A 13,233-nucleotide genomic window follows, 5' to 3' on the forward strand; every position below is an offset into this window, starting at 1 on the left:
ACCTTAGGAAATCCCTCCTGGGGCAGACCCTGGGCTCCACCTGGATACCCCTGGGTCACAAATCCCTACACAAATCCCTGTGGGACCCACTGGAAAAACTGGGAAAAAGGGGGAAAACCCCACCCAAGCCCTGCTGTGATGAGAGGGCTGGAGTTGGGTGAGTACTGGTGATACCAGTGCCACCAGTGCCCTCCCAGTTTCCTGTGGAGATCCAAGTGTCCATCCCCACCCGAGAGGGGCCCAGGGTGGCTGGGCAGGACAGCAGGGCCAGGAGGGCTCCCAAAGGCACCATCACACAAACCCTGGCATTGGTGGCTCCATGGGGCACAGCACCACAACCCCTGAGCATCCCACTTCTCCCTGGCTCCTTTCAGCCACAGGGGCATCCATGGACATCCATCCCATGGGCAGCTCCTGCACTCACCCCAGAACTGCTCCACGCCACATCCTGACCCTCTGCCAGCACCCAGGGGTGTCCCCAAGGCCGGGGGTCCCCAGAGGGATCCAGGTGCTGCTCCCCAGGGAAGCCCAGGAGCCAGAGGGGGAGCAGAGCAGAGCAGCCTCACACAAGCAGGTTAAAGACAGAACACAGGCCCCAGCTGGGGGTGAATCCGAGCTGGGCACAGCCAGGAGGGAGCCCTGGCACCAGGGGGGTCACTCAGTCCTTCTTCTCCAGGAAGGGCGCGAAGAGCCCCCAGTCGAAGGCCAGCACGGCCTGGGGGTTGGGCCTCTCCTTGGGCTTCTTGAAGCTGTCCCTCTGGGAGCGCAGCACCCTCAGCACCTCCACAGGCTCCGTCCTGCCCGTGAACCTCTGCACAGGCTCCTCCCTGCAGGGGACAGCCCCGCTGTGCCCGGGACAGGACGGGACCCCCAGCCCCTGCCACGCACTGGGCTGGGGCACCCCAGGGCCAGCAGCCTGCCCCGCTGCAGGCTGGCATTCCCAGCAGTTCACTGGGAAAAGGGGAGGGGAAAGGAGCGGGTTTGGGGCAGCAGAGCTCACGTGAGGCGCAGGAAGGGGTTGTAGAGGAACTCCTCCTGCAGCGTGGAGGGCACCGTGGGCAGGTCCTCATCATCGCGCCGCTGCGAGGGAGCAGAGCTGTGCAAACCCTGCTGCCACCCCACAGCCCAGCCCCACCCCAGACAGGGCACAGCCACTCACCTTAGCCCACAGCAGCTTCTCCTTCACCACTTCATTCTCTGGCTCCACCTTCAAGGCGAATTTGAGGTTTTTGACGGTGCATTCGTGGCCACAGAAAACCTTCTGCAGGAGGCACCTGGTGTCAAACCCGCTCCCACTGCCAGGTCCCACCCGGGACCCTGCCCCGAGCCCAGGCTGGCAGCTGAGGGACACTCACCGTGTCCTTGGGCAGAGTGCCCAGGATTTGGGTGAGGTTGGTGTGCATCTGCTCTGCTGTCCCCTCAAAGAACTGCCCGCAGCCCCCCACGAACAGGGTGTCACCTGTGGGAAAGGGGTGCTGGGTTCACCCAGTGTGGGGGACAGGCAGCACATGGGGACTGTGTCCCCAAAGCCATGGGGGCACATGGGCAGGGTGAGTACCTGAGAAAAGAGCTGGAGCGTCCGGGGAATTGTCCTCCCACATGAAGTAGCACATGTGGCCTGAGGTGTGGCACGGGGTGAAGAGACACCTCACCCTGATGGCCCCGAACTGCAGGGACAGAGCAGAGGGTCAGGGTCCCACTGAGGGGGACAAACAGACCCCCCCCAGACCCTGCCTGGGGCCCTGCAGGTCACAGATCTGGTGGGGTTTGGGGTGGGTCCAGCTGTGCCTGCCCCGATGGCATTTGGGACCCTCCAGCATAACCCCAACCAGGCTGGGATGGGGATGAGGCTTCTCCTCCATCCCAGCCTTAAATCTGTGGGGTCAGCCCCAGGACATAAAGAGCTGAGCACGGCCCAGCAGCATCAACCCTGCTGGGGACCACTGGGGACAGTGTGACCACCCCACTGGCCATTCCACTGGGAACAGTGGGACCATCCCACTGGGGACAGTGGGACCACCCCACTGGGGACAGTGGGACCACCCCACTCTGCTCCCCATGGGGACCCCAGCAGCACTCAGCCCAGCAGGTGGGTGGGCTCTGAGCCCCCCGTGCCCCCAGGCACGCACCGTGAGCTCCTGGCCGTGGGTGACCTTGTGCGTGAGGGCCCCGATGCGCTGGTCAGCGCCGAACACCTGCAGGCCTGGCAGCAGCTGGGCCAGCTCCTCATTGCCCCTGGCGTGGTCCCTGAGGGCACAGCAGCGCTTGGGAACAGCCCCGACCCTCAGGGGACACGGCCACCACCCCCCGGCCCGAGCTGGCCACACTCACCAGTGGTGGTGGGTGGTGAGGATGGCCCTGAGCACCACGTCCTCCTTCCTGATGATCTCCAGCAGCTGGAAGGGACCCAGAGCACGGGGAGAGGACACAGGAGGTGACACACACACACACAGTGTGACCTGTCCCCTGTGGAACCTGGCAGGGGACAAAACCCCAAAACCAGGTGCTGGGGAGCCCAGGCTGAGGGTGGGACAAAGGTGTGACCCCGAGTGGAGCAGGGGGATGGCACCATGGGGATGGGACAATGATGTGACCCCGAGCAGAGCAGGGGGATGGCACCATGGGGATGGGACAATGATGTGACCCCAAGTGGAGCAGGGGGATGGCACCATGGGGATGGGACAATGATGTGACCCCGAGCGGAGCAGGGGGATGGCACCATGGGGATGCCATGGAGATGGTGGCATTTTTGGCCGGTGCTCTCTCAGGAAAGGCACAGCAGGGACACGTTGTCCCTTGTGCCACCCACCCTGGCCACAGCGAGGGCCACATGGCACTGCCAAGCCCGGCACGGCTGCCAGGAGGCTCCGGATGCCAAATTAACATTCAGGAACAAACCCTGGGCTGCTCCCAGGACTGCGCCGCTCCGAGAGGAAGGAAATGCCCGAGGCGGCACCGAACGCCCAAAAGCCGCGACAGCGCCAGGGGGTGGCACAAGGGACACCGGGCACAGAGACAGCGCCAGGGGGTGGCACAAGGGACACCGGGCACAGGGACAGCGCCAGGGGGTGGCACAAGGGACACCGGGAACAGGGACAGCGCCAGGGGGTGGCACAAGGGACACGGGGCCATCCCGGCTCCGGGAAACGGGACTGGGCTGCAGATCGGTGCGGGGTTATCTGCGCCGGTGTAGGGTGTGCGGGGACAGGGAGTGCGCACCCCGAAACCCATCGGGATGAAAGGCTTGAATCCCGCACCCCAAGGGGATGGAGGGTCTGGACCCCGCACCCCGCGGGGATGGAGGGTCTGAACCCCGCACCCCAAGGGGATGGAGGGTCTGAATCCCGCACCCCGCGGGGATGGAGGGTCTGAACCCCGCACCCCAAGGGGATGGAGGGTCTGAACCCCGCACCCCAAGGGGATGGAGGGCTCTGTCTGCCTGGGGGATGCTCCAGGTGCGCACGGATCCCATCTCCCCCCACCCTGGGGACCCGCTCACCCTCTTAGGGACAGCGGCGTCCACGGCCACGGCCTCGCGGGTGCTCTCCTCGATCACCAGGTACATGTAATTGTCCTCCAGCACCGAGATCACCTTCACCTTCATGGCCCCGGCGGGGACAGGGCGGGGACACGCGGGGAGGGGGTGCGGGACCCCGGCGTGTCCCCAGCACCACCCCCGGGGCGGCGCCGCCGTGTGCGGGGCGGGTCACGCAGCGAGGGGCGGGGAGAGCCCGCACGGCCCGGCCCGCGGGGACAGGGACAGTCCCTGTGCCACCCTGTGTCACTGTGACACCCACAGCCAGCCCTGCCCCGGCCCGCGGGGACAGGGACAGTCCCTGTGCCACCCTGTGTCACTGTGACACCCACAGCCCGCACGGCCCGGCCCGCGGGGACAGGGACAGTCCCTGTGCCACCCTGTGTCACACTGTGTCACTGTGACACCCACAGCAACCCTGCCCCGGCCCGCGGGGACAGGGACAGTCCCTGTGCCACCCCGTGTCACTGTGACACCCACTGCAACCCTGCCCCGGCCCGCGGGGACAGGAACAGTCCCTGTGCCACCCCCTGTCACACTGTGTCACCCTGACACCCCACAGCCAGCCCTGCCCCGGCCCGCGGGGGACAGGGACAGTCCCTGTGCCACCCTGTGTCACTGTGACACCCACAGCAACCCTGCCCGGCCCGCGGGGACAGGGACAGTCCCTGTGCCACCCTGTGTCACACTGTGTCACCCCACAGCCAGCCCTGTCCCCAGTGCCAGCAGGTACAAGGGAGGGATGAGGGGGTGCTGGCACTGGTGGCACTGGGGGAGAAGGCACAGAGTGGTGCTGGACACTGGAATTGCTGATGAGGGGTCTGGGAGGGTCTCTGCTCCAGGACAGGACCCAGGAAGCCCCCAAGGCACAGGGGGAAGAGCAGAGCTGAGCTCTCCCAGCCAGACACCAGGGCTGGGGCAGGGCTGGCCATGCTCCTCACATGGAATTGCTGAGGGTGGAAAAATGCTCTGAGATAGAATCCAACCGTTCCCCCCAAAAGCCAGAGCCACCACTGAACTGCCACATGCATAGAGCTGGTAAATCCCCCCAGGGATGGGGACTCCAGCTGTACCAGGGCTCCTTCCCAGGAGGAAATTCTCCCAAAATCCACCCTGAGTTGGCCCAGCCTGAGGCCATTCCCTCTCCTCCTGCCCCTGTCCCCCCTGCTCCCCATTTTCTCCAGGCTGAGCCCCTTTTCAGCTCCCTCAGGAATTCTCCAGCCCCTTCCCTGGACACCCCAGCCCCTCAATGTCCCTCTTGTGAGGAGGGAATGGCACCCACAGGCAGCAAAACCAGGACTGAACCCTCTCTGCTATTCTTTCACAAAAATACAGCTGCCACTAAAACCCACAGGGTCCCCAAAATGCCACCCACTCACCCCAGGATTAGGCAGAGAGACACTTCCAGTTGGTTGACTTCAGTCTCTGGTCCAAAACCAATAAAATAATTTATCTTAATTTCCCAATAAATTAATCAGTTAAAGAACCTCTGTTTCCATCTCTTCTTTATTTCCCCTCTGCCCAGCCCTCAGTACAATCACTCTGGTGTGGCAACACAGCATTCCAGGAGGCACCACAGCTTTAGGCACCACTTCTTTCTGAACTCCACAAAATTCAGCATTTGAAAGCAAATCCAGACCTGGTGCCACCCACCCCACCTCCCTGCTCACCTGGGGACAGTCACTCACCAGGAGTGGCTGCTGCTGCACCCTGAGGCACCAAACAAATCCCTGGCTGGTTTGGGGCTGGCACAGGTCACACACAGGGCACAGGGAGAGCAGCTTCATGCAACAGGACTCAAAGGGTGCAAGCACAGCAATGCCTGGGGATGTCCCTGCTGCCCATGCCAGGGACAGCAGAGAAGCTGGAGGGGCCCCAGAGCCACTGGCAGAGCCAGAGCAGCCCAAATGCCACCCTGAAGCAGCACTGGCACAGCTGGGCTGGCCCTGGAACTGCTTTCAGTGGAGCCAGAAGAGACACTCAGAATGTTGAAGTAGCAGCATGGAAGAAACATTGACATTTTCAGCTCCTGCATTTGGTCTCTGCTTTAAATAAAGACATCTCAGTCCCACCTCCTGCATCCACAGCAGGCTCCAAATGACAAAAAGGACAGGAGCTTCTTCCTAAACCTCCAGGTTTGATCCTGCCCACACCAACACTTGCACAATGATCTGCAGGTGACACGTGACAGCTTGAGAGACAGCAAGAGGAGAATAAATATTCTTCATCATCATATAAATATGCTGTAGAACATCTCAACAAGGGCAAAGTGCTTTTTTTTTTTTCTTAATTAAGACAAAATAAAACCCTAAATAAAACCTGTTTCAACCACAATAGAAGATTTGACTCCTAAAACATCTGAATGGTCTAAATGACACTTGAAGTGACATTAAAGTGGTGCAGGCAGTGCTCAGTCCTTGGGCACTCTGAAGTTGTCCTTCTCCTTCCTGATGGCCCCCATGGTCTGGACGGGGTCAGTCTCCCCAGCGTGGTCCTGGACTGACTTCTCCCTGCCAGAAGAGAAGAGCAGGGTCAGGATGGAACCCCAGGGTCAGGATGGAATCCCAGTGTGTTCCAGGATGGAACCCCAGCTGTGGAGGCACCAGGATCAGGTTTCAAGGCTGCACTTCAGCACCAAAGACTGGGCTTTGGCACAGCTCATCAGGTCTGGTTTGAAGGCTCAGAGGTGAAGGAGGAAATTGCACTTTTGTGCCCCAACAGCATCTTCTGCTGGATGAAGGATCAGGACACAGCAAAGCCTGTTCTGTCTCCTGAGACAGGGAATGATGCTCAGCACAACCCTCAAACCCAGCAACTTTCTGCCAGTGAGAGTCTTGGAGGCATCCAAACAGGAATGAGGGAGGCAGAAGAGCAATTCCCACTGGGAATTCCCACCTCCTCCTCCCCACAGCCCCTCCCAGCAGGGCCCCTCCCTACCTCACTCTCATGAAGGGGTTGTAGGTGAACTCCTCAGCAATAGTGGAGGGGATGGTGGGCTCTCCTCTGTCATACTGTTCCTGCAGTGAGGGACACAGTGCTGAATCCTGCACCACACAGACTTTCCAGGTAGGGAATGTCTCCCCCACACAGAAAACTGCTTTTTTTGCCAAACCCTATTCACTGGAACACAGCATCCTGCAGCTCCTGCCTCTTAACTCCCCCCCGTTTCTGCCCAGCATTTCCTCCTCTGCTCCATCTCCTCAGCAAGGCTCTGTGCCCAGGAAAGGATGAACAGCTCACCTTGGCCCAGGCCAGTTTCTTCTGGATGCTGGGGTTACTGGGCTCCACGTGCCGAGCAAACTTGAGATTGTTGATGGTGTACTCGTGGCCACAGTAAACTCTCTGGGAAGAGGAAGGGACAGTGACACTGGGGGGACTCCAAAGGTGCCACCAGCACAGCAGGGACAGCACACTCAACCCAACACCCCCCACTGGAGACAGGCACAAGTGGCAGGGCTTAGTAGGCAGGACAAGCTGCCAGTTTAAGAGATGAGAGAGCCCCATGTCCCAGCTCAGCAGCCTTTAACTCCCAGCCCCTGCTCTTCCCCCACAAAGCACAAACACATTTGGGGCAGGCAAACTGTGCAATCACTCATTCCCTGCACACACCAGAGTCTGCCCAGCAGCACTGCCAGGGAGTTTGTGTGCTGTGTGTGCTGCTTTGGGATGGCTCACTCACACAAAAGGAGAGCTCTGTACCGTTTGGGGGTCCAGGCTGCCCAAAATCTCAATCAGTGCCTTGTACATCTCGTCCGGGGTGCCCTCGAAGAACTTGCCACAGCCAGCCACAAACAGGGTGTCACCTGCAGGGGTGACACTGCATCAGGATCCCACAGCCAGCCTGAGGCTCAGCCCTGCAACTGCCCCCTCAGCACAGCAGCAGGAGCACAGGGACAGCCAGCCTGTGCCACACCAACGTGGCTGCTGGGGCAGGAAACTGCAGAGCCTCACCCTGCCAGCACCTCCTACCTGTGGGCAGCCCCTGTCACCTGCTGTCCCTCCTGGAGGGGACAAGGAACATTTGTTCTTTGCTGTGAAACTGAACAAAGATGAGTTGACTCTGTTTTCTCCTCAGTGCTCCCTAAAATCTTGTTTAAGCCTCTTTCCATGCAGGAGCTTCTGTGAGCTCTGGAGAGCACAGGGATGAAGCACAGCCCAAGGAAGGGGAATCCTTCTCCCCAAACCAGGATCCAGGCCCTGGCCATCAGCAGTGGAGCACCAGCCCTCTCTGACTCTCCTATTCTCTCCTCTCTCTGCTGTCAGATGTGAGCACATATGAGGAAAAGCAACAGGGTTTGGGATCAGCCAGTTTGGTCTGAGACAGGAAACCAACAGCTCTTTTTTCCAGGAAAAAAAATGCTCAATGTAGGACTCATCCAGGGCTCACTCTTGATGCTTCCTGCAGGGTGTGCAGCCCTGGCTTACAAACCCAGAGGAGTTCCCCCAGCTCCACCTCCAATTCCTGCTTGCAAAGGTGAGCAAGAGGTGGATGTTAAGCAGCTGCCCTGGCAGGAATGGACAGATGCCCATCCAGAGGCACTCAGGCAGAGGGGGAGTTTCTGTTTTGGCAAGGGAACCTCCCAACTCCTCACCTGTAAAAACTGCAGGTGGCTCGGAGCTATTTGGCTTAGTCACATAATAACAGATGTGGCCCGAGGTGTGACACGGCGTACTGAGGCATTTCACACTTAGAGATCCCACCTGGGAAAAAGGCAGAACACTACAGCTGAAGCTGCTGTTTGCTGGCAATGGCATGGTTAGAAAAGAATTGCTACTCTTAGAGTTCTAATGCTCCTTAATTTGTCCCAGTCTGGCCAGGAAATACCAGCTCTGCTCCTGGGAGAGCCCAGCAAGGGAGGTCTGTGGCTCCAAGCAGGTGTCCTGACAAAGGGAACTGCCAGATCCTTTCATTTCCATGCACAAGGACTCAAAGCCTGGCTGGCAGCAAGAGCCAACAGATCCAGAGCAACAGAGAATCCTAAACAAAGCTAATGGAGCGTGGAAAAAAGCTCCAAACAAAAATGGAGCAAAGGGGAGAAGTGAACAACACTGAGGAAAAGGCAAGGACTAAACACAGCCTCATCTGCCCACCTTCCTCCTCTGCTGCTGCCCCTCCAAGGCTGCACCCGAGGCCAGCAGTGCTGTTCACACCTGCCTGCACTTTTCCCAGCCCTCTGTGTCACCTGCCAGCTCTCCTGCAAACAAACAGGCTGCTCCCAGGCAGCACAGAGCCACACAGGCAGCTGGCACTGCTCTGCTCACCCCACATTCCAGCTGGCATTCCCACAGGAACACCTGGATCTGTTCAGTGCTCACCATGCTCCCGGCAGAGCACAGCCCCTGCCCTGTCACACAGCCCCTGTCACAGTCTCTGTCCCCACAGCTGCACAGGGACACCCAGCACATCCCATGTGCTCAGTGCTGTCCTCACACAATGACCCAAACAAGGCAGAGCTGTTGCAGTTCCCAGAGCTGGAAAATGGGGAAAGCTTCATTTCAAGCACCCACCACATCCCAGGGGTGCTCAGAGGCAGCAGAGCTGCCCAGCTCAGGTGGGAACACACCTGTGCAGCTGTGACACAAAGAGGGGATGGCCAGAGTCCTGCAGGTGCCTCCCTTTACCTTGAGGGCTGTCAGGTGGGACACTCTCTGTGTCAGGGCCCCCACCCTGCTGTCCCCCCCGTACACGTGCAGCCCTGGCTCCATCTTCACCAGCTTCTCATTGCCTCCAGCATGGTCCCTGGAAAAAAAAAAAAAAAAAAAAAAAAGCATTTGGGGAGGAAAGAACACAGATTTATGGTCATTGGTAGTGCAGTGGTGATAATTTCTGATCCACTCCTCTCCCAGGATCTGTCACTCCTCATATCCAAGGATAAGCCACAGCAACAGGAGTGGAGATCATTTCTCCAGTAATTAGGGCAGTGAGAGGAGGAATCAATCCCTGACAAGTCCATCCCCAGTTAGGAAACAGCAGCCTTAGGGGCTCCCAGTAAGCTCTCCAGTAACTGGGGCAGGGAGGGAATGGGGTGAGTGGAAAATGTGCAATCCAGCATCCCTGTGCTGCTGGTTTGTCCAGCTCAGGCCTGATTGTTTCACTCTCCAGCCACAGAGGCTGCTCCACTCTGACCCATGGACAGGTTAAACATCCATTTTACACTCCTGGCAGAGCTGATTTGTACCTGGGGTGATCCTCCCACAGTGCTGACTGCAGGATGCCTCATGGGCTTGTCCTGACACCTCAGCAAAATGTGCTCCCTCCCACACCCCAGAGCTGCCTCCACACCCAGTTATTGCACTGGCTCCCTGGAAAAACCAGGATTTTAAAGGTGAAAGGCACTGGCACACAGCTCATGCTCTGCACAAGGCCAAAGGAATGAGCTCTGATCCTTCTCCTCAGCCTCAGCTGCTGCTCAGACATCAGCTGGAAGCAGGAGAGCAGCAACCCTGGCTGTGTTTGTGGGAGGGATGCAGGGCAGGGTGGTTACCAGTGGTGGTGGGTGGTCAGGACAGTGGTCAGCTTCACACCGTGCTTTTTGACTGCATCCAAAACCTGCAGGGACACAGAAGGAGAGTCACACCTGCCATGGAAGGAGTGGCAGCACCCCTGGTGTCACCTGGACATGAGCATGAGAGCCACTCCACTGCAGGGGGCTCATCCCCATCCAGGCTGGGTTAGAGAGAAGCACATGATCCAGCCAAGCCCCAAACCCCATTTCTTCCTTGCTGCCCTACATCAAATTAAGGGCAAAATACCAAACCAGGTCAGCAATCCCTGGAGTAAGGGAGAGACACAGCAACCCCTGGAATTAAGGACACAGCTGAGGCAGTGTGTGGCTCCTTCCCCCTGGCCACAGCAAGCTGGCAGCCCATCCCAGAGCCAGGGGAGTGTTACCTTCTGGGGCTGCACAGGGTCAACAATGGCAGCCTCCCTGGTGTCCTGGTCGATCAGCAGGTACATGTAGTTGTCAGTGAGGGCTGGCAGGATTTCCACCTTCATGTCTGCCTGGCTCACTGTCTTGGCCTCCCTCAGCTCGTGCTCCGTGTGCAGGAATTTAGCTTGCAGCTGTGCTGGACCTGGGCACCCAAAAACAGCCAAAGCTGAGCCCTGGGAGGGGGACAGGTGGGACAGGGCATGGCAGGGACCCCCCAGCTCACAGGACAGCCCAACCTGCCTCCTTCACACAAGAGGAGTGAGGCCAGCACAGGATAAAACCTTGTGGCCCTCAAGGTGCTCCACAGCAGCCCCAAGAAGGAGAGGAGGCTTTGCTTTCCATGCAGGAAAAAATCTGTACTTGGAGCAGAGAGAAGATTTCAAGGGGCAGGAAAGCAAAATGGAGCTGGCCAAAGGTCAGTCTGGAACAGTGACTTTGCAAAAAAGGCACAAAGGGCACATTAGGGCCAAAAAAAAAAAAAAACCCCAAAAAAAGGAAGGAAAGAAAAAAGAGAAATACAGAAATATACACACTGCTCTGACAGAAATATCCAGTTCCTTACAGGAGAAATGTCATCCTGCACAGCACAGGGAGAGAAGCCAGGCTGTCCAAGGGAGGAAGGCTCCCTGCCTGGCCAGGTAACAGGCACACACAGGGCTTTTGCTCATGCCTGCCCTGATGCAACAGCACTGCTTCCATGTTTGCTTTTGGTTCAATGTTTAATCAGATCCAAGAAGCAAATTCCAGATGCAAACAGCCTGGGCTCCACTGCTCAGTGCACAGGCAGCTCTTGAAGAAATAACCAACCAGTTCAGAGCTGAGCTCAACCACTGGCAGGGAAAGAGGTGCCAGTCCCTGCAGGTCAGGAATTGCTGTCAGAGCAGCCCTGAGGTGTGTGCACACCCCAGAGGTGCCTGTGCTGGCTCAGACCCATTTTATTCTGCACCACTGACTCTCCCAAAGGCTCCTGACTTTCCTGCTTGGCCACCTCCCTCCGTGCCACAGGGAGGGGTCTCTGTGCTGGTGATCACCCTGTCCCACTGTCCCCAGCCTGATAACAGCAGTCCCCACATCCAGCAGATCTGCTCCTGCTGAGCTGGCAGAGCCCTCTGGCACAACCATCCTGTCCACAGCTTCTTCCACTTCTACCTCCACCATCCCAGTAAAATTAAACACAGTGCTCAAAAAAAAAAACCCCAAATAAAAAATCCCAAGGCAGAACAAAACAGGCATGCACTGGGTATTTACAGAACTGGGAGAAGCATCCATACCTGCAGAGTGTTCCTCTGGAGAAGACTCCTTTCAAAAAACAGAACAAAAAAAAAAAAGCCCTTACTATTCTTTGATGGGGAAAAAAAATGCCCAGAAAACAACTGCTCACCAACAGGGAGAACTTTTGGATGCTGTCAGTCACAAGAGTTATCTATACTAGGTGTTGAAAAAAAAAACACAACCAAAAAGAAAACAACCCAACCTTAACTTCAACTTAAAGGAATTATTAACGTGATTCTAATGTTTCTTTCCTATGAACCATCTCTAACCTGGCCCGGATCCCACAGTCTCTTTGCGTGTGTAATTCACAATTCCTACCAAACAAACAAACAAGCCGCACCACATAAGGAAATGTTTTCAAACATGTAATTTCAACAGAGGAATGAGAAAACATCCACCAAGAATGAAACTCACGTGCTGCGAGCTGCCATCTGCAGCTCAGCTGCACCTCGGGAGCAGAGCAGGGAGAGCAGGGAGCTTCTCACGCACTGCTCAACCCAAAGCAGCTCCCTGGATGTTCAGCCCCTGCCCCGGAATTATCACCCAGTGCCTTCATTCTCAGCTTTGTCCCTGCTGCCTGGGGCAGAGGGGTGGGAGAGCAGAGCTCTGAATCACTCACTCGGGCTCTGGAATGGTTGGAGAGCACAGCTGGGAAAGGCTTTGCAGCTGCAGGTGTCAGTGTCAGCACAGACACGCGGCCGGGCTGCTTCCCGCACTGCCTCCGCAACCATCGGGGTGACGCTCTTTATTACATAAAGGAGTGGAAAATTCCCGTTTCCAGCAGGGCTGTCACTCAGAAGTGACGGCAGGCCCTCACAAGAGCCGTGCTCAGTCTCTGCACTCTGCAGGGATTTTCTGGATACCCAGCGAGTTCACGGCTCCCAGAAATGTGTTGGAAGCTGGGCAGATCCCGGGATCGCTCTGACATTCCCACCCTGAGCCGAGCAGCGCTCCCGGCTCCGGCACAGAGCCCCCGGCCCTTCTCCCTCATTACAGCCGCGTCTCAAACCCGAGCGGTGCAAAACCACCTGGGGAGACTTCCCAGAGAGCCGGGCTAGCCTTGGAGGAGTTAGGCCCGAAATGCAAGCGCAAAGCTGGGGCGGTGTGCGGCCGGCTCCCGCCGCAGGAGCAGCTGTCACCCGCCGAACGCAGCCCGGCCCCGCATCCTCCTCCCGAGCACTGACCGGGGCTCCGCGGGGCTCCGCTCCGCAGCCCGGCCCTGCTGCCCTGCCCGGGCCGCGGGTCAGCCCGGAGCCCGCAGCCTCAGCCCCAGAGCCCCAGCGCGGCTCCGGCAGCAGCGCGCGGGCCGCAGGCCCTGCCGGGCGCACCCGCCGCACGTACCGGCTCGGAGAGCGGCCCCGAGGACAGCCCCGGCTGCCAGGGCGGTGCCGAGCGCTCGCCAGCCCCCGCCGAGCATGGTGCACCCCGCCCGGCCCGGTTACCTTGGCTGCCCGGCCCGGGAGGGGCCCGGCCCGGCCCGGCGTGCGCGGGGGC

The 13,233-nt window shown here is 58.6% G+C and overlaps 2 protein-coding genes across 9 annotated transcripts; both read right to left on the reverse strand.

The window, feature by feature from the left end:
* Positions 1–149: 149 nt before the first annotated feature.
* On the reverse strand, positions 150–3,712 carry HAGHL (hydroxyacylglutathione hydrolase like). 2 transcript variants are annotated; one of them, XM_079320630.1, is made up of 8 exons: positions 3,500–3,712; positions 2,332–2,396; positions 2,130–2,247; positions 1,559–1,667; positions 1,356–1,459; positions 1,160–1,207; positions 1,001–1,080; positions 150–827 (listed from the first exon to the last, which is right to left on the reverse strand). In XM_079320630.1, the coding sequence occupies exons 1-8, from the start codon at positions 3,602–3,604 to the stop codon at positions 659–661; spliced, it is 798 nt and encodes a 265-aa protein (XP_079176756.1). In that variant the 5' UTR covers positions 3,605–3,712; the 3' UTR covers positions 150–658. The 2 variants fall into 2 exon arrangements, with proteins under 2 accessions (XP_079176756.1, XP_079176755.1); XM_079320629.1 differs by having other exon boundaries at positions 1,160–1,261; positions 3,500–3,709.
* Positions 3,713–5,023: 1,311 nt separating this feature from the next.
* LOC306809276 (hydroxyacylglutathione hydrolase, mitochondrial) lies at positions 5,024–13,221 on the reverse strand. Of its 7 annotated transcripts, none has more exons than XM_079320617.1 (9): positions 13,182–13,221; positions 10,428–10,609; positions 10,021–10,085; positions 9,158–9,275; positions 8,128–8,236; positions 7,235–7,338; positions 6,776–6,877; positions 6,473–6,552; positions 5,024–6,045 (listed from the first exon to the last, which is right to left on the reverse strand). In XM_079320617.1, exons 2-9 carry the CDS (start codon positions 10,530–10,532, stop codon positions 5,946–5,948), a joined length of 783 nt encoding a protein of 260 aa, XP_079176743.1. In that variant the 5' UTR covers positions 10,533–10,609; positions 13,182–13,221; the 3' UTR covers positions 5,024–5,945. The 7 variants fall into 7 exon arrangements, with proteins under 7 accessions (XP_079176743.1, XP_079176742.1, XP_079176748.1 ...); XM_079320616.1 differs by having other exon boundaries at positions 13,081–13,220; XM_079320622.1 differs by having other exon boundaries at positions 10,428–10,633; positions 13,077–13,220.
* Positions 13,222–13,233: the final 12 nt, after the last annotated feature.

This window comes from Erithacus rubecula (genome assembly GCF_903797595.1).
Source record: "Erithacus rubecula genome assembly, chromosome: 17".
NCBI classification, from domain to species: domain Eukaryota; kingdom Metazoa; phylum Chordata; class Aves; order Passeriformes; family Muscicapidae; genus Erithacus; species Erithacus rubecula.

Excerpts from the sequence above, each read along its gene's own strand:
- HAGHL (XM_079320629.1), bottom strand. The coding sequence starts at position 3,604 with ATGAAGGTGAAGGTGATCTCGGTGCTGGAGGACAATTACATGTACCTG. Across the intron at positions 2,397-3,499 it reads ACGCCGCTGTCCCTAAGAGG|CTGCTGGAGATCATCAGGAA; the intron begins GTGAGCGGGTCC and ends GGTCCCTTCCAG. Across the intron at positions 828-1,000 it reads AACCCCTTCCTGCGCCTCAC|GGAGGAGCCTGTGCAGAGGT; the intron begins GTGAGCTCTGCT and ends TGTCCCCTGCAG.
- LOC306809276 (XM_079320616.1), bottom strand. The coding sequence starts at position 13,156 with ATGCTCGGCGGGGGCTGGCGAGCGCTCGGCACCGCCCTGGCAGCCGGG. Across the intron at positions 10,086-10,427 it reads ACCCTGTGCAGCCCCAGAAG|GTTTTGGATGCAGTCAAAAA; the intron begins GTAACACTCCCC and ends GTGTCCCTGCAG. Across the intron at positions 7,339-8,127 it reads GCCACCTGCAGTTTTTACAG|GTGACACCCTGTTTGTGGCT; the intron begins GTGAGGAGTTGG and ends TCACCCCTGCAG.